At 54.4% G+C, this 18,608-nt stretch overlaps 8 protein-coding genes across 8 annotated transcripts; 6 read left to right on the top strand and 2 right to left on the bottom strand.

The window, feature by feature from the left end:
• Positions 1 to 688: 688 nt before the first annotated feature.
• HMPREF1541_06857 (uncharacterized protein) lies at positions 689 to 2,232 on the top strand (the record flags this gene model as incomplete). Its single annotated transcript, XM_008721185.1, has 3 exons — positions 689 to 1,104; positions 1,155 to 2,149; positions 2,198 to 2,232. 3 exons carry the CDS (start codon positions 689 to 691, stop codon positions 2,230 to 2,232), a joined length of 1,446 nt encoding a protein of 481 aa, XP_008719407.1.
• A 638-nt stretch (positions 2,233 to 2,870) lies between these two features.
• On the top strand, positions 2,871 to 3,580 carry HMPREF1541_06856 (uncharacterized protein; the record flags this gene model as incomplete). The annotated part of the gene is made up of 3 exons (XM_008721184.1): positions 2,871 to 2,909; positions 2,999 to 3,114; positions 3,190 to 3,580. 3 exons carry the CDS (start codon positions 2,871 to 2,873, stop codon positions 3,578 to 3,580), a joined length of 546 nt encoding a protein of 181 aa, XP_008719406.1.
• A 519-nt stretch (positions 3,581 to 4,099) lies between these two features.
• HMPREF1541_06855 (succinate dehydrogenase [ubiquinone] iron-sulfur subunit, mitochondrial) lies at positions 4,100 to 5,092 on the top strand (the record flags this gene model as incomplete). Its single annotated transcript, XM_008721183.1, has 3 exons — positions 4,100 to 4,514; positions 4,564 to 4,715; positions 4,769 to 5,092. 3 exons carry the CDS (start codon positions 4,100 to 4,102, stop codon positions 5,090 to 5,092), a joined length of 891 nt encoding a protein of 296 aa, XP_008719405.1.
• Positions 5,093 to 5,616: 524 nt separating this feature from the next.
• On the top strand, positions 5,617 to 7,643 carry HMPREF1541_06854 (uncharacterized protein; the record flags this gene model as incomplete). The annotated part of the gene is made up of 3 exons (XM_008721182.1): positions 5,617 to 5,695; positions 5,768 to 5,798; positions 5,852 to 7,643. The coding sequence occupies 3 exons, from the start codon at positions 5,617 to 5,619 to the stop codon at positions 7,641 to 7,643; spliced, it is 1,902 nt and encodes a 633-aa protein (XP_008719404.1).
• A 593-nt stretch (positions 7,644 to 8,236) lies between these two features.
• HMPREF1541_06853 (uncharacterized protein) lies at positions 8,237 to 9,328 on the bottom strand (the record flags this gene model as incomplete). Its single annotated transcript, XM_008721181.1, has 1 exon — positions 8,237 to 9,328. The coding sequence occupies one exon, from the start codon at positions 9,326 to 9,328 to the stop codon at positions 8,237 to 8,239; it is 1,092 nt and encodes a 363-aa protein (XP_008719403.1).
• A 509-nt stretch (positions 9,329 to 9,837) lies between these two features.
• Positions 9,838 to 10,524, bottom strand: HMPREF1541_06852 (uncharacterized protein; the record flags this gene model as incomplete). The annotated part of the gene is made up of 1 exon (XM_008721180.1): positions 9,838 to 10,524. The coding sequence occupies one exon, from the start codon at positions 10,522 to 10,524 to the stop codon at positions 9,838 to 9,840; it is 687 nt and encodes a 228-aa protein (XP_008719402.1).
• Positions 10,525 to 11,701: 1,177 nt separating this feature from the next.
• Positions 11,702 to 17,177, top strand: HMPREF1541_06851 (uncharacterized protein; the record flags this gene model as incomplete). Its single annotated transcript, XM_008721179.1, has 3 exons — positions 11,702 to 11,796; positions 11,846 to 16,757; positions 16,809 to 17,177. 3 exons carry the CDS (start codon positions 11,702 to 11,704, stop codon positions 17,175 to 17,177), a joined length of 5,376 nt encoding a protein of 1,791 aa, XP_008719401.1.
• A 1,147-nt stretch (positions 17,178 to 18,324) lies between these two features.
• HMPREF1541_06850 (uncharacterized protein) lies at positions 18,325 to 18,588 on the top strand (the record flags this gene model as incomplete). The annotated part of the gene is made up of 1 exon (XM_008721178.1): positions 18,325 to 18,588. One exon carries the CDS (start codon positions 18,325 to 18,327, stop codon positions 18,586 to 18,588), a length of 264 nt encoding a protein of 87 aa, XP_008719400.1.
• Between the last annotated feature and the right edge of the window lie 20 nt (positions 18,589 to 18,608).

Raw genomic sequence — 18,608 nt, 5'->3', positions numbered from 1 at the left:
GACGAGTAGCTGCCCGGGCACACAGCAGAGACTTCTAAGTGTGAACTCCTGTGAGGCCCGGGTAGCCTACTCGCCAAATTTGTCAGCCCTCGTGCTATTGAAACCTGAAAGCACAATCATCGTATCAGATGCCAGCAGGTTTGACATAGAAGATGGGAAGAAGTGTGTTCATCGGTTACAGGCGTCTAGCTGGAAACACAACAGATGGCCGAGCCAGGAGCTCGAGAGATACATTTGGATGTTCACCACAGCGGATGCTCGCTGATGATACTAACGAGACATGAAGCATCCATATCAGCATGTATACCATGTTCCCATCACATATGAAAGCGAGTTTCTCGTAATAAAGCAGGTAACTAACTGGTCATGGAGTTGGCTTGGCATCCCGGCAGTCGTACGGACGTCGCTTGTCGCTGATCTTGGCAGCAACAGCGATCGGCGGCCGCATAACTACGTCAGAGGCGACCACCTGCGCCAACCTTCTCGTTGACTTCCACTGCTCTTCATTGATCAAGTAGCCTAGTAAATGTGTGCTATAATACTGATGGGTTACTGACACAGCCCTTCCGAGTCCAATCAGCTCATGCTATCCAGTAAACACAGCGATTTCGCCTCATTCCGTGTTAGGACCTAATCTCTGGACTCTGCGAAGCACTACCCACCACCCGCCGCAGGTGCGCCCAATACGATGGCGTCTACCACCGTGAGCAAGCCGCTCAACTCCGAGCCTGCCGACCCTCAAGAGCGCAAGAAGCATAGTTTGCCTGCAAAGTCGTTCGCCGATTCGGTTCAGGGGACCGCTGCTGGCGGCGGCGAGTCGCAACCTCACTCCCCGATCAAATCGTATGCGAGCTCGGCGACAGCCGTGGACGACAAGGAGCAGTTGGACGACGACAAGCTTGTCTATGAGAAACACAGGAGTAGCACTGGGACTGACATCTTGACGACCGTCAAGCCTGACGACAAGTATGAGCAGTCGTTGAAGCAGAATGGAGCCACTACGCAGCGAGAGAAGAGCAAGAATGGACGCACAAAGAAGCAGGACACGACGGAGCAGGCTCTAGCCAGTGGTCGGAAGGCAGGTGCTGGCTGGCAACGATCTGCGTATGATTCTTTGAGTTTGACCCGTGCTTGTGAACTGACAAAGGTTGCAGTATACGCTGGGCGCCCCTCAGCGTCCCGCTTCAGCGGCGGTTACAGACGACAGCGGTACTCATCCACTCCGTTTCGATCGCATTGTTTCTGTCAACCTTCTTATTTCTCTGCGCCATCCCGCTAACATGGCCCATCCTGGTTCCATATCTGGTCTATAGCTTCATTTGGTGCGACCAGGCCACGTCCGGTACCCTCACTCGTCGTTCGCAACGTTTGCGCCGCTCTAAGATCTGGTCCGCCTTCGCCTCGTACTTTCCGGCCCGTCTGCACCGCACCGTCAAGCTCGAGCCTCACAGGAAGTACATCTTCGGATATCACCCCCATGGCATCATCAGTCACGGAGCCTTCGCCGCCTTCGCTACAGAGGCCCTAGGCTTCACCGACCTGTTCCCTGGCATCACAAACACATTGCTAACACTGGACTCCAACTTTCGTATCCCCCTTTACCGCGACTATGCTCTAGCCATGGGACTGGCGTCCGTCTCCAAAGAGTCCATCGAGAATCTTCTGTCCAAAGGCGGTGTCAACGGCGAAGGTATGGGCAGGGCTGTCACCATCGTCGTGGGTGGAGCAAGGGAATCCTTGAACGCTGAGCCGCACAGCCTCCGCCTCGTGCTCAATAGCCGTAAGGGGTTCGTTAAGCTCGCGATCCGTCAGGGTGCGGATCTCGTTCCCGTGCTAGCGTTCGGAGAGAATGATCTCTATGAACAGATCGATAGTGAGGCCCACCCATGGATCCACAAGACGCAAATGCTGGTCAAGAAGATGGCGGGTTTCACAGTACCTTTGTTTCATGCTAGAGGGATTTTCAACTATGATGTTGGTATGATGCCGTATAGGAAAGCCGTCAACATTGTGGTGGGCCGGCCCATCCAGGTCGTCCAGCAGGGACAGCATGATGGTCGGGTTCAGGAAGATTATCTGGACGAGGTACATGCGAACTATGTGGAGGAGTTGAGGAGATTGTGGGAAGAGCACAAGGATACGTTTGCGAGTAAGTTCTTGACTCACATGTCTGCTGTAATCAGCTAACGTCTTATAGAGGATCGTGTGACTGAGCTGGAGCTCGTCGAGTAGATGGATGACAATGTCTTGGGAAGTGTAAATTGGTGTACAGTACTAGATGGCGTTGCCGCTCCCCGTGGCCTGGACAGGATTCCAGCCAACATGCAAATTGGCCAACGATTGTATTTTATAGGGTCCAGAAACGACGAGAACGGCCACAGCATGGTTTATTGTGCTATTACAGTTGGCACGGTCTATATGGATTGATCAGGGAAAGCCTTCCATTCATTGGGGCACCGCCTCTGCAGGAGGGCGCTACATGCAAGGACATGCGTCCGTTAACAACCAAAAGCCTGCAGCTGTTGTGGCTTCGAGAGTAAAGGACGGCGTTCTGCCACCAGCCCAGCAATGACCTGAGCTTGAGACTGTTATCATTCAGACAACTCCGAGAAGCGCTGCTGCGTCCTTGAATCCAGCTCTACGATGCTGGGAGCGAAGAATATCTTCCGCTCGACATTCACCTGTACCTAACCTTCACCTCACCTTCACCTTACTTTGCCCAAGACGCGTTGATGCGCGTTGATGTCTTGCCACCTGACTTCTGCCAACACATCTCGTCGTGCTCCCATCGCATTCCGGTTCTCGTACGCGACTCCGTCCGTTGAAGACTTTAAGTCACTTTCTCCAGAAGAACGCCATAAGCCTGCAACATGGCGGATGCAGAATTGATAGCTGAGATGGCTCAAGCCGTAAGTTCCAGTTCATCTTGCCGCCACAGTGCCCGTAGATTTGCCGTCGAAAATAGAACCAACCAATCCACTAACGATCCCAATCTCAGTCCGAAGTCCGCAAAAACGATAAACGCCAACTGGTTGAGACCACCTACCGTTCTCAGCTTGAGGCGCTCCTCGCTGAAGTCGATGGGCTTAGAGATGGTGGCGACGACAAACGCTCGTAAGTTTCGGGCTCCTCTCTATCTCCAAACCGTCGCAGGCCTTGCCGGCACTACATCAATAGTAACATAATCAGAGCTCTCCTTTTCCGAAAGCAACAGATCATCCTCCTCCGCAATCTTATTCGCCGCAAGGGCAAGCTTGAGATCGAGATCTTGAAGCACGCTTACGAGCTGTCCGCCGCCCACGATGCCTGTAGAGAGGAGATGAACGCCGCCATCGTGGGACGCATGGTCGATATCAACGATGCCATGAAGGAGATACGGGGTACAGCTGGGAATGAGTCGGATCAAGCCATGGTCGACGGACCCGCAGACGTGGGAAAAGAGGCCGCGAAGAAGCAGAACAGCGAGGATGGCGATGTGAAGGCTACGGCTACCAAGGCGCATGAGTGGATTGTGGAGGTGCCAAATGATGGACAGGTGGAGAGGGCGGTGCGCATGGCGAGATTAGGAAAGCGAGTTTGAGTTGGGCGTGCGAAGTGCTCGCTACATGCTGAGCTCAGCGGACCTACCCAGGTGTCGTCTGTTGACGAGTCGGACATCTTCCGGTGCCCACGTACAGAGGTCTTGCGAAGATGCTTGACACAGATACGCGGATAAAGACCAACCTTACACAGTTCCGAACAGCGGAGTTCTGTAGCCGTCGTGCTCAAGTACATTGCATTCAGCTCGTCTTTCATTGATGATCGTAGACACGTGTTGAGGGCAGATTCAGAAGCTACTGTAGACGTGTTGGAGAGGTATTTTGCCAAGACTGCGTGTTCCTCGGTCTGAGCCCCGGACTTGCTCCTGCCCGTGGCGCTGTTGCCCAATCACAGCCGTCTCATTTCAATCGTCGACGCACTTGACCTGCTGTGGCGATCCTCCTTCACCTTCCACCTTTATACCTCTCAACGTCGCCGCGCTGCGAATCTCCTCTCCTTACTCGGCTCAGTGTCGACACAAGCAGCTCCGGAAGCTAGCTACTCAAAAACAACCGACGCCATGGCCGCTCTGCGCACGGCGACTCGCCTTGCGGCGCCATACCGAGCTGCTGCCCTTCGCCCGTCCTTCGCGGCAAGATCCTATGCCACCGTCACCGAATCGGTCGAGACTGGCGGCAAGAGCACTTTCGCACCACCCTCGCAGACTTCGACGGTAGAGGAACCCAAGAAGGATCCCGAGGCCAAAATCAAGACCTTCCACATCTATCGGTGGAATCCCGACGAGCCCACCTCGAAGCCTCGCATGCAATCCTACACTCTCGATCTGAACAAGACCGGTCCCATGATGCTCGATGCGCTCATCAGAATCAAGAATGAAGTCGACCCGACCCTAACTTTCCGACGAAGCTGCCGTGAGGGTATTTGCGGTAGCTGTGCCATGAATATTGATGGCGTCAACACCTTGGCTTGTCTTTGTATGTGACAACGCGGATCTAGATGAAGGTCGAGACTGATGAATTACAGGCCGGATACCTACCGAGACCACCAAAGAGTCGCGCATCTATCCCCTTCCCCACACCTACGTCGTCAAAGACCTGGTGCCCGACTTGACTCAGTTCTACAAGCAATACAAGTCGATCAAGCCTTACCTTCAGCGAGATGATCCCTCACCAGACGTACGTCAGGGTTCTGTCCTCCCTCACCGATCTCTTTACTAATAGTGCTTTAGGGCAAAGAATACCGGCAATCGCCAGCAGACCGCAAAAAGCTTGACGGTCTATACGAGTGCATTCTATGCGCGTGCTGCTCGACATCGTGCCCTTCATACTGGTGGAACTCCGACCAATACCTCGGTCCCGCCATGTTGCTCCAGTCTTACCGTTGGCTCGCCGATTCCCGCGATCAGCGTACGGCGGAGCGAAAGGAAGCTCTTGACAACAGCATGAGCTTGTATAGATGTCACACCATTCTCAACTGCTCAAGGACTTGCCCTAAGGGTCTGAACCCTGCAAAGGCTATCGCTGAGATCAAGAAGAGCATGGCGTTTGCTTAAGTTACAGAATTTTCGGTCCTGTCGGTTTTCAGCCATGGTCAGCGAGGCATCCAACGCACATTCTGGTGCGTGTGGCTGCACTGCGTGTATATAACGTCAAATGATATGACTTGAAGCAGAACCGCATTTAAGTCCATGAAGTTGTCACCGAAGATGATAGGCCCCCATATCCCTTGTCAGTCGTCAACGTAGTTGCTCTTTACGAGCAGCTAGAGGCTAGTCTCCAGGCAGCCTCAGGCACCACAGGCACCACAGGCACCTGGGCCGCTTAAGACTCATCAAGTCAGCCAACATTGGCCATAACATAAGCAACAGCCCATGCTACTCTGCCGTCATATGCGTCCTAATCCGGGAAAGCGAGTTTTCTGCTTTACGCCCTGACCAATCCCAGCGCGACGAGCCATTTTGTCCTCCAGGATCGCCGACCCCACCTTGAAGAGTACTCGAGGTGTGCCGCCGACGTATATCTCTCCGTTAGGCCCAGAACCCTTTCGGAGCCCATCCATCTCAGCAGCAAAGCCAACATGACGGTCACAGCAACAGTAGTGATGGAATCAGGCGGTGTGGAAAAGCAAAAAAGGACGAGGAAGACACACCATAAAGGTGAGTACTAGTTGGGGGTTTCACTCCCCGCGACATTGGAAGGCGTTTTCCGTTATTGACGTTTTCCCGCAGTACGGACAGGATGTACGACGTGCAAGATAAGGTCGGTGTGACAGTCTATGAAAGGAAATTCACTTACTGACGATGCTGTATCAGGCGGAAAAAGTGCGACGAGACGAAGCCCGCATGTAAACGCTGTACATCGACGGGCCGAAAATGCGACGGATACGACACACAACCACCGCTTCCAGCTGCGAAGCCCGCAACAACTCAGCCCGTCCGAGAGCCGAATTCGCCAGACTCCGGCATCGATGTGGCCTCGAATCATCCCACCAAGTCTGGCACCACGCCCTCCTCTTCCAGTCGCGAAGCGACCCTGCAGTCTGCCGAGCGGGATATGATGCTCAAGCTGTGGCGGCCCCCCAAGTCCGTCTACTTCAGCACCGAGAGCGACTACTACTGCTTTGACTTCTTCCGGAACCGGACTGGCCCCGAGTTCGCGGCGTATTTCGACTCGTCCATCTGGCGCTCCTTCATGATGCGCGCCTGTTTCTTGCACCCGACCGTCCTGCAAGCAGCCGCCGCCGTGGGCGCGGTGCATCGTCGTTTCGAGCTGGGCATCACGTCCCAGGCTTTCACGTTTTGCGCGATCGCGAATCGGCAGTACGCGAAGGCGATGCGCTGTCTGCAGCAGGATATGGCGAGCAAGCATCCGGCGGCGCCGGAAATCAATATGCTCACGCACATGTTGCTGTCCGTGTTTGAATCGTTTCAGGGGAACTATGACAGCGCGCTGCGCCACATGACCAAAGGCCTCAGGCACATTCTGCGCCGCCCCACGCGCACCACGCACTCGGAATCGCACTACAAGGCCGTGGCGGTGGGCTACGCGTCCCTGCACGAACTGACGGACCGGCTCGAGCGCGTGGCGCCCAAGTTCTTCGCCTCGGACACCGTCATCCTGACCGAGCCAGCCATCGACAGCGAGGCCACCCCGATCCCCACGGCCTTCACCTCGCTGCACGAGGCGCGCGACCTCCTCTTCTCGGAGACGGCGTGGATCTACCGCGCCTGGCACGACCTGAGCATGGGCGCCAACTCCGGCTTCGCCGCGCAGCACCGCCAGATCGCGCGCCTGCTGGCCTGGAGCATGGCCTACGCCGAGTACTCCAAGACGGACACGTGCCGCGCGACGCCCTGGGCGCGGCGCGCCGCCCACCTGCTCAAAGCCTACCGCGAGACGCTGTACCTGGTGCTGCTGACGCAGATGGCGTTCCACTCGCCCGACACGGGCGAGGAGATCGTGCCCCTGTGTTTCCCGCCCGAGACGTGCGACTGTCACCGCTCGTGCCGCGACTATGCGGAGAAGAAGAGCGCGCTGAACGCGCACCTCGCGAGGATTCTGGTGCTGACGGAGGCGCTGTTTGACGAGCGGAGCTGGTGGGCCTACGAGGAGCATAGTATCAGTGTGGATAGTGGGATTGGGCCGCCGGTGTTGATGGGCCAGACGAAGTGTAGTAGTACCAAGGTGAGGCATCAGGTGACGGGACTGTTGGATCAGGGGGAGTTGAGGGATCAGGTTTGGGGGAGGCTGGGCGTATATAGCGTGGCGGAGAAGTTGAGCAGTATTGAGGAGCATGCGGTCATTGAGGCGGTGGGGGGGAGGAAGGGGTTGTTGAGGGGGTTGGTGGGCGGTGGGACGTGGGTGAACGATAAGGCGGGAGGGGGAGGGGGGTGGGGAGGGAGAGGGAGTGATGGGGATGCAGCGATGGAGGAGGATTGGTTCAAGGGGCAGCCGAATTGGTGGGTTGGGAGGAAGGGCCTGGGGGAGCCGAAGTGGGTGGATATTACGTGCTTTATGGACGAGGGCAAGTTGTTGGTCAGGCATTGTCGCGAGGATGAGTTGGGCGGGTTGGTTTGGACGCAGGAGTGGGTTTCTTTTACGTGAGGGCTCGTTTTGGGACCGGCATTGGTTTTGCTGGGGATTGATCAGATGATTCAATGCTGGGTTCGGGAGAACAAGACTCTTTCGGGAGTCTGGTCCAGCATTTGAGCGACAGGAAGTAGGGTGCGGCCCGGGATCTGGGTGCGTCTTGCGCCGGTGAAAAAGCTATACGGTGGTGGAAGGACGGAGGGACGGAGGCGTTTCAATGGTCGGTTTTAGAAGGAAGGCCTGGTCCAGGTTCACTGTGGGGGACTATTCGGGCTGGACGAGATACAGTCGACTGGGCAGCTGATGAGGAAACGAGTTGATCTGACGAACTGATGAGCTATGGATTGGGTTCACGGCGGAAAGCACAAGGCATGAGGCAGCAATGCCGAATGACGCGAGTTGGTTCCACAATATAATACAAGACTGGCAATAGAGTATTCTGTTCTCTCCCAACGGAGTCACAATGTCGCTGTCTAATCGTGCCGTGCCAACTGGTGCCGATGTGGCTCTGGTGACAAGGAATTGGAGGAGAAATAGGCGGAAGCCAAGTCTTAGGGCGATAGGGGTCAGAGGAGGGACGCTGTGGTAGAAAGATCTGGCTATTGTTGCTACACCGTTTCCAACCGACCATGAATGCCGTACCTCCTGACCGTTTCACGGATCAGCGGCGCTTTCTCGTCATCGACCGCGTCGACCTGATTATCCTTCGTATCTCCAATAGTTCTCTCGCCGTCTCCGAACATGGGTTTGAAGAAATTGTCGTAGCTCGCCCAGGCCGCTGTGAACAGGACTCGGAACAGACGGCCCAGCCAGGAGGGAAAGGTGCCGTCTGGCTTCGCGAACATTGGGCCGGCCACTCTCATTAACAGAGTGAAGAGGGGCCCCCAGAACGCCATGTAGAGGAGCTGGCCGAACTTCTGCTTGGCGGTCGTGGTGTGGTAGACGCGGATCTGGTGGAGGTAGTCCTGGTACTCGTAGGGGAGCCCGCGCTCCATTGCACCATCCGTGATCAGCTTTAGGTAGCGAGCGCTCGGTTGAGCATACGATGGGTCGGGTCGATGCTGGCCAGCAGGATCGAACAGAGTGTGGGCCTTGAATGGACTGCTGGAGGGCTGCTCTGGGACTCTGTTACGGGGATTCGCGTCCAGCGGGTGGCAGTCGACAAGTACGTCCTGGTAGCCTGCCCCACCGCCCTCGGTGGCAATGATATGTGCGTAGTCTTCGAGAGTAACTTCGTACACCACTCCTACCAATCCCTTTTGCCATCGGTCTTTGTGATACCCACCGTGGTCGATGCTGACCTTCTCTTCTGGCATCCGGTAGCGGACGTTGGCAAAGCAGGGCTCTTGGTAAGCGATGCCCGGAAGATCAAAGGTCATGACAATTTCCGGCACGAGGACATTGATCTGTGATAGCGGCTTAATCTGTCGCTTGCCTAGGAAGGTCTCATCACACAGATTGGACCCATAGGCCAGATAGAGCACCGTTTTATCCTTGTTTGTGCAGCCTTTCGCAACATCGTGGCACAGATCGGTCGTATCAAGGGATGTCTCATGCAAAGAAGCTCGCTGCCTTGTCTGGGAGGTACGAGGCGTCGTCTTGGGGCTAGTTGGTATTGACCGTGAGCGGCGTTTCAATTTGTTGGCTGGAATGGAGGCCCACTCCTGGAGGGATGCAATGGCACAGTGTTTGTCAGGCATGGTTGTCGTGGTACTCGAGCTGTGTTCGTGATTGCAGGCTGCGATGGTGCAATACAGAGGCGACCTCGAGCGGTGACCGCAATATCGAGTCGCAATTCCGAGGGGTCCCCCGGAGATCGGACGATTATTCGGCCGGGGCTTATAAAGCCGCCTCCAGTGCCCGGACTTCTCGGCTCCAACCCCAGTGATTACAGCTGTTGCAACAGTGCCATAGAACTCCTAGTACTGATTAGAGACCCACTGCCCTCTGGTAGGCCCCTATATGTATTAAACGGGCGTTGTAAAAAGAACGACGCACTGCGTATGATGTTTCACGGCCGCCCGGGCCTTTGAGCACATGTTGTGTTGTCCATCACCGTACTCAACCGAACAAGCCAGCCTCCCTCTCCCCTTCGATCCATCGCGACAACTCACCTTCACTCACTTGAGCATTCGACAGCTCGGCGCTGCTGGCTGGACGGCACTCTAGGAAGGAGAAACTTGCGAATTCAACGAGTCAAGCAGCTCATCTATATATCTGTCTCGCCGCTGACGTGAGCATACTTCTTTACTTGTCTTTGCCAGGCGAACCAGCAACGTTCTTTTACCTCTTTAGCCTCCAATGCCGGAATCATGATACTTTGCAGGTCCTCTGGTGAGGCTGCCTCATACTCATCCATGCTTTTCAAAACGTGGGTCTGTTTGGTTGGACAGAAGCTCGTTGGGTCTTCGTACTCATATACCATGAGAAATTTGCCCTCAGACACCATTGCTTCTTGCGTGATGAGCCCCAGGGCGGCGTTCATGTCGACCCCTTTAGGGCATGCAGTCCATGTGTGCGGCACGCCTGGCGGAATGTGAACCAATGTCTTTGGTGGGATGATGTAAAGTTCACCGCACATCTCGACCATTGCAAACCCATTCAGCACAAGGATTCGCTCGACCAACAGCCGTTGTTCGGCATCCGGGTGGGTTGACTTGTTGGGCCCAATGTGCACGTGTCGCGGCAATCGCATTTCGGTCGTAAAGTCGATGAAGCCAAGTTGCCCAGAAAACCCACAAACGCCACTGTCTTCGCTAGGAATCACTCCCGGGCTCAGCTCGTGCAACTCGACTGGAATGTCGTCAAACGGGCGCTTCACATTCGCGCCGTCACCGTGAATAATGACGCCTCCGCAGTCCAGCTTGACGCCATAGTCAAAATCACTCGGAGACATTGTGTCCGACAACACAACTCGACCTCGATGTAGATTCTGGACTACGAGCCGTGGCGATGTTGATTGTTGGAGTGTGATTCAGTGATGGAGTAGTCGCCCACTTCACGTAATCACGCGAGGGCGCTCTTATCCGAGGTGAAGTATCCGATCCCCCTGTTCTGGGACAACTACCTAATGACTGTTCAGCCTGCTGCAGCGCGCTTGATATCAGATTTTCGGCAGACAGTTGCGGTGATATGAAGTACTCGATCCGCTACAATATATTTGGAATCCATCGTGCCTGGAATCTGCAGAGTCAGACGAGATCTGTCCTGCGTCACCACCCCGCGTTTACTGCATGAACTATGATATGACGATCGTCGACCACTGAACCGACAAACGAGTCACGACTAACAACATTCAAGGGACTTTTCCCTGTATCAATCATGACTCCTGTCGTCGCCAAGCACGATCATATAGGTCAGCGCGCTTTACGAGACTCTATTTGAACGCAATCTGCTCAGTGAACGATAAGTCTATGGCCATATTCAGCCTCAATATTCCATGGCAGTCTCAAAATTGCGTATCTCGTAAGGCGGATGTCATTTCTTGAAGACGTATCGAATGGAACCTCGGTCACCTACCGGGCAGTATCAGCTCTCCTGGGACAGATGAAGGCAGATCTGCAGAGATGTAGAGGTGATCCTCGTTTGAGGCTGTGGTCGTTATTCGTCGGTGCACTGAGCGGTGACACTTGGTTCAGAGCCAACTTCAAGGGCCTTGCTACGACAACGGGTATACGGTTGTGAGCAACATGCAAGTCAGTGCTAGACGGGGCTTACTTGCCTCAAGGACCTTCAGTCAGAGCGTTCTTGATCCTTTGGACATGTTTCAGCACGATGGACGAATCGACAGAAAACCCGTCTGACCGAGGATCCTTTATGACTACCGAGCGCAGCGGCAAAGAAGGAGCAGCATGGATCTGGCTTGGCACTAAAGAGGGAGTGAGGTGCGAGTAAGGCGCAAGTAAGGTGCGAGAGAGGCAGGTGTCAGTCCACACTGCAACACGAAAACTCGTCGTCCATGCTTTGCAACTTCAACTTTTCATTTCTGTCAAACCTTTGCCACACTTCAAGCTCCTCTCATCCTTGCCATCGTTGACCACCTGTGACGGGGTGCCGTCGTCGCCAATAGCCAAATGGCATCACCGGTCTCAATCCAGGACTATGAAGATGCCATCAAAGACTTATGTGACCATATCAGAAAAGGCTTCGCATTGACTGACCTCATCGAGTAAGCACTCATCCCAGAGCCAATCGCTCAGATCTAACAGAAGATTCAGCATACCCCAAAACATCTGGCAGCCATTCCGTAAGCCTGCGGTGCCAGCATCAACCACTGCCTTGCGCCCTATTTCCACCTTGTTTGTCGGAAAAAACCAGCATAGGCTCTTGCACTTGTCTCCTGCAACCTTCAGTGGCGTCGCCTCGTTAGCACTGTATGCAAAAGATTCGGGCCCTCATCACCGTCTCATACACGGCTGTATCGATGCAGTCCGCACCTGGAAAGACAACGATTCTGTTCTCGAGGCGTTCAAGCGCTGCAAGGTTAAGAGAATTGATACAAATGACCTCGTGGGACTCAGGAAGAGTCTCATTGAGCACCTAATACCGTCTGTTACCAGAGCTCTCATTGATGATACTATTGGGTCGGAGACAAGGTGGCTGGCGGCTCAGTTCCTCTCGGCCGTCATCAATCGAGACTCGCAGGCTCAAGTCCGCTTAGCCACTCACACAGACTGTTCGAAACTCGGCACCCTCCTCCAAAGCCACAATGATTACGTCTTACGCTTTCTTGTGTCCGATACCGTGCGTGAGCTCCTCTCCAACGGCATCGAAGGCCAGAAGTGCTGGCCCAACGGCACAGCCCCAGCAATAATTGCCTCTTTTCCTGCAGAGACAAGCACCAGCGCTGCTTGGCTTTCTTCCGTGCAAGACTTCTTGTCTGATATGGATAGAGGAACGGCTTTCAGTGGTACTCGCCCACCCGTCTTCAAGGTGACTAGAGCCCAACGCTGGAAAAATAATGAGCCCGATGAGGGTGAAGATTCTGCCAAAGACTGTCTTCTCGTGGTCACGGATCAGATCACTTCGATCGTATCTGCCAACGATCGAGGACTCGTGATTGCTTGTTACCCGATCTGCACCGAAAAAAGAATGGTGGTATCTCTCAGGCCAGCCACAACCACTGGACCTTCGTCCTTAACGATCGACTATCAGGATGAGCAGGGCTTTGAAATAAAGTATGGAACGAGAACCGCTCTGAGTAGCATAAAGTTTGAGCTGTCGTCCATGGATTGCGCTGCTGCAATGGCGCAGGAGCTCGATGTCATTCAGAAGGACGTCGAAAACTGCAAACAGAGTGGCACTCAACACCCGGATGCAGGATCACTCCAAAAAACCTTGCAGCAGAGGCGCTCCATAGCGCTACTTGACCTTTGGGCACCACAAAATGCTATCAATGTTGACAACGACAGACGCATTGATAATCTGAACGAGAATGGTGATACGCAAGCCCTGACACCTCTTCAACACAAATGTCGAGTCATACCTGGCAATGATGGACTTCACCAAATATTGGATGACTTTCTTGCTCCGGCTGTCTCGGAAGATGAGCACCTAGATTCTCCGACTAGCTTTGGGGAACGTCTACGCGCTTTTCAAGAGACCCGATCGAACTCGAAGCTCAACATAGCTGATGCTGAGCCATCTCGTGTCTTGCACTACAACGGTCTCGAAAGTCTGAAGGACGTCAACGTACCGTCATCTAATGTGGCCCAGACGGCTACAGGGGAACCAGACCCAAATCATGAGCGCCCCGATGCTACCTCTACGACCAAGCACAAGCCGACCACAGCTGCGCGGCCGAAGCAACAACCGATGAAAGTGGCGTCTGCTCCGAAGAAGTCCGCGGAAACTGTTTCCCAGATCCCTCGCTTTTCAAGCAAGGTGACGTCGCCGCGCAAAACTGCTGTTCTCAACGTAAGCCCTCGACGCACTCGCCAGAGCAAGGATACTGCTTTCCAATCAACTGCGGGACGGAGTAAGGGCTCTGGTGAAATTCCAGTCTTGCCGAAGCAATCCGAAATAGCTTTCTCGGATGGAACGTCTCAGCCGCCTCGGCTCAAGCGGATTGAGCCAAGAGACCGTGGCCCGAAGTCCGACGTTGACTGGGACGAAGATATCCGTGACTATCACGAGATGGACGTGCTAAACGACGATACCGAGGCTCTGAGGAGACCCCAAACGAGACACGACAAGACTCAGACTGGAAGACCAAGCCAGAAAGCAGGTCCTAGCAATAATTCGCAAGCTACATCGCAACAGCGCTTCAGAAAGCCGTCACGGCCTTCAAAACCTGCACCAGCTCCGCTCAAGAAGCCAAACACCAGGAGTGGCAACGCAAAATCTTCCGTCGGCAAGACGTCGGCCAGCAGCAGACCACGCCGCTCCACCAAGACACAAGCGTACGATGAGTCGGATGAAGATCAGAGCCAAGTCTCCGCCACTGAAGAGAAGCCGTCCAAGGTGACGTATTCCATGCCTTTGTCGCAGTCACAGTCACAGTCACGATCATCTCAAAAGTTCGGCTCTGGACACTCTTCACCCAATAAGCAAGACCCTCATTCACCAATCGACAACTCCAAAGATGAGGCAGAGGAGCCAAACGAGCTCGCTGGTGCCCTGCGCAAGCGGAGCGTTGAAGGCACTGCACAAATGCCTATCGAATTCTCTGACGATTCCCCACCTGCTAGCGGCTCAAAGCTCAAAGCTATACCTTTGCTGAATCGCTTTCCTGGAGAGGAAGGCAGAGAGGCATTGGCAGAGCGAGAATCTACAAATGAGGGCAGTAACGAGGCCGTTGAAGAAGCTTGGGACTCTTACCCCTTAGCGAACGGCAATCTGGACGCGACTGCCAGTTCGGCGTCGATTGACTTCGCTTCAAACTTGTCAAGCTACGTGTTGGATCTTCAAGGTTCCATTGCAGACAAAGAGAACATACCCCCCGCTCCAGGTACGCCGTTTGGAGATCGGCAGAAATTCGTAGTCAGTGTCAACGCCTGGAAATCTGGAAACACAAAGAAACCTGCACAGGTTGCGAGGAGCAACGGACACGCTACGTCTCCTGCTAACAGCTCACGCATTCAAGGAGAGCGCCAGTGTAGCATGCCTGCGCAAATGGCTCAACAGTTGCCAACAGCATCACACGCGGACAAAGCCCACGCACAAGGCGCCCAAAGTGCGGGCACAGGCGTTGTAGGTGCTGCTATCTCGTCAAGCACAAGCCACAGGACTCATAATAATCATGGCCCAAACACAGTAAACGACGTGCGAAAGGCAGACCATCGCGTGACAGAGGCGCCTTGTAAAGTCGACTCTGATGAAGTCGCCGATCAAATGGAACAGGAGCATGCCTCGGGCATCACCGAGCGCAGGGTTGAGGCTCGGAACCACATTCCAAAGCATGCCAACGGTATTACAAAGGCCAGCATGTACGAGCCGCCTAGGTTGCTGACTACGTCCGTAGTGGGCGCCGTTCTAAACAAGTCCGTGGACCAAATGGGCGAAGTGACGGGGAAGAGAACGGATGTAGAGTCCACTGAGGCCGGAGGTACACCATTACTTCCGTTGAAAGCTCACAGAAAGTCCACCTTGTCACGAACAGAAGCAGAAGCTTCGGCGCGAACCCCTGTGATCCATTTCGCTAGAAGCGGTCCTACCAATCAAGGCCGGAGGTCGGGAGATTCTTTCAGAAATGCCCATACAAAAACCCCGACTGCTCCACAGCTAGAAGTGGAGTATTACGGCCTCAAGAGCTACACTGGACGAGAGCTCATCCCAGCTGATGAGACGCCGAATCGTGATGCTGGTCTAGGCCGCAGCGAGCCCCTGGATATCGAGACCGACAGCGGCTTCATCGACAAGGAGGACCAGGTAGATCTGTATGAGGAACATGGAACAGTTAATCCCACTGTGCCATATGACGGCGGTGCTGCACCTCATACTTGTAACGTGGACGAGAGCGAGATTGAGGATCAGTCGTACGGGCGTTTCCCGCTTGCGACACCAGACACCGCTCAAGTCTCAGCACTCGACGCAGAAAAGCGCAGCAAGGACGATGCTGCAGAACTCCCGTCCGGGCCTGCGGTGAGTTCGCCTCCAAGCGACAGCCAGAGTCACAGCTCAGAGCCGAGCGACGGCGAAGCTTCGGCGTATCAGGGCTCTGAAGTATCCGGGTCCTGTTCTGCCGTCAGCAGAAAAGCTCAGCATGGAGAGCAAGAGTACGATGCAATTAGCAAGCGTCAAAAGCCGTCCCTGGAGGACCACACTGGTCTTCCGCTCGAAGCTGACTACGCTCCACCAGTCATTAAAGACGCGGGTCGCACATCCATTGGCATTTCCAATCTTGTGCAGCGTTCCTTCCCCAAAGCAGAGGGTAGTATCACGACTGTCGCTTTCCGAAAGCAGTCGGGCAGGAGTCAGCAGTCTGTGAACAAGATTCCTGCGACCAGTGTTGTCAACGCTTTCCGGCCGCCCAAGGGCAAACTGGAACCGACTTCTGAGCCACGCTCGAGAGTAGTAGTCAAAGCAATGGAAGCTGGGCTTCCTGTCGACACTGGAGCTCCTGCTCCATCTCAGAAAGCTATGCCGCCTCCCCCCAAAAGAAGACTAGGCCCCTACCAGAGAATAGAGTCCACAAAGCTGGAAACCAGGCCGCTAGCTTCAACCCGCGCTGAACGAGCATTCCCTTCTCGGACAGAGCCAATCCCAAAGGCGGTGCCGAGGCATCCGCCGGCTCCCATCCGGGTGAAAGTCAAGGAGACTGACGACGGGTTGGCCCAGGGCAGACCGTATGCACCCATCTCAACTCCCATAGCGTTTCGGTCCCAACTTGAGGAAGATGCCGTACGCATGGAGGAGGATATGGCTCGTCGTGGGACTTCGACTCACGCGGATGACTCTCTGAACGAACGCACATTGGTTAATGACGATTCTTGTCAGGCCGGAGTCTTCTTAGGCGGCAGAGGCTCTTTCTTCCGATCACGCCACGAGCCAGATGATTCCACTAACGACCAGGTTTCTATAACGGGTCACGAGGAAGTGTCAGGCTATGAAGAAGAGCAAGATGTTTGGACGGACGGAGTAAGGATCACACACAAGGGCTTGTTTGATACTATCATGCATATCACAAGGGTATGTTGGCGATCCGCGATTGAAGCCTTGACGCTGATCAATCTCTTGCAGAACGTTCTGTTCCGACTAGGCACCGAGGAGGATGCGGTTAGGTCCAAGCAGAGCGATCTTGAACGTGGAGGCGAGCTTATGATCGAAGAGCTGGGAAAGAACTGGGAAAAGAGAATTGAGCATGAGCAAGCTCGCCTTATCGAAAACCTACGCTACGAACACGCCCGACTCGCGAGCGTCTGCCCGAAGATCCAGAATCCGTTCACTAGTGGAAGGCAAGAGAGGTTGCTCGATAGAGACACGATTCGAGGAATGCAGGGCGGGCTCAATCAGAACATTGAGGCAACTGAGCAGATGGCGGTCGACCTGGCGAAGGCGATGGGAATGCCTCTCGATGATGCCCTTATGAAGGCCGAGAAGCTGCCCTGACGGATCCTGTTAGAGCATGGAGCAAGGCAGATTCGTTTGTGAGTAACTACAGCTTAATCAAGTGTAAGTGACACTCGAGCACCAACAACAATTAGGCAGGGTAGGGGCAGTGGGCTGACAGAGGGAAGTGTTACTGAAGCTGCGCAGTTGTCACTGGGGAAGGCCTCCTGCCAACCAGAAATTATTGTCGCACCTGCTTCACTTCTTTCACACCCTCGACCTCGAATTCTACGCAATTGTCCAGCGAGTTTGAACTTTCATCACCTAACTTTAGCAATCCTCGCTATTCATAGACCATATTGTTTCGCCCAATCCTTATCACCTATCATTCGGAACGCCGTCGTCAGCGTCCACTTCCTCGATCCACCGTGGCGTACGAGATCCACATCTCCCGAGAAATCGCGAGCATCTTCCGTGCACCCGACATGAATCCTCATGAGCCTAGCCAACGGCAGGTTCTACCGCCGACCGACTTGCTCGCCTCGCATCAGCTTCAAGTAGTACTGGATGGCACCGAAGCATATCGTCCTAGTCCCGGGATTCAAGACTCCCACCTGTCGGACCTCTCCATGAAGCAGCTGCATAATACATCCGCTGGGATTCATTTACAAGGCGGACAACAAAATGGGGTTCTCGGCCTACGACGAACTTCAAGTTTCGGCACTATCCAGGGTATACCGGAAAGAAAGCGTCTCGTTCGTTTTGCCTCAACTCGGGACTTACATGGGAACGACGACAAGCCGAGCAAAGCTTTGGTTTCAGATGGGACACCTCGCCTCTTCGAGCCTGCAACAGGTTCTAGCTTTATCAATCCGTTCTCATCCGATTCTGGAGACGACAGCTCACCACGAGGCTCACAGTCGTCTGAAGCGTCCAGCTATCTGAGGCCCAATGCCTTCGCAGGCCATCGAGACACACTAGCACGGATCTCCAGGTGGCCGGACCCGAACAAGAGCGGAGATGATGAGCTTCTCTCGCAACGCTCGAACCCGTCTATTCCATCAAGCCTACATGCGTTTTCAGGACTCCGAGATACCTTTGATCGTACTCATTTCGAAAGGAGGATTACACCATATCTACCGCACTGCATCATCGATAAGATGCTCTGCTATTTGTCGTCTGATGACTACCTCAACCTACGCTTGACATGCAGCCAATAGTGCCTGGCACTACCTCAGCTACGACTTGCTACTGTACGCAGACTACCAAGAGAGATCTTGCAGCTTATTTTCTCGTTTCAAGATCCCGGGGACTTCGATGCTGCCCGTCATATTTGCCGAGAATGGTTCATCGCCAGCTTAGATTTCGGTTTGCTTTGTGGAATGCTCCGGACGATGCAATGCCAGCATTCATGCAAGGCAGACCGACAACGCTCTCGCGAAATTCAAAGCTCTCAACGCCCGAGTCATGAGATCCACATCTACACAGATG

The sequence above is a fragment of the Cyphellophora europaea genome, assembly GCF_000365145.1.
Source record: "Cyphellophora europaea CBS 101466 unplaced genomic scaffold supercont1.6, whole genome shotgun sequence".
Lineage (NCBI taxonomy): Eukaryota > Fungi > Ascomycota > Eurotiomycetes > Chaetothyriales > Cyphellophoraceae > Cyphellophora > Cyphellophora europaea.
This window is presented reverse-complemented; position numbering and strand designations above follow the sequence as displayed.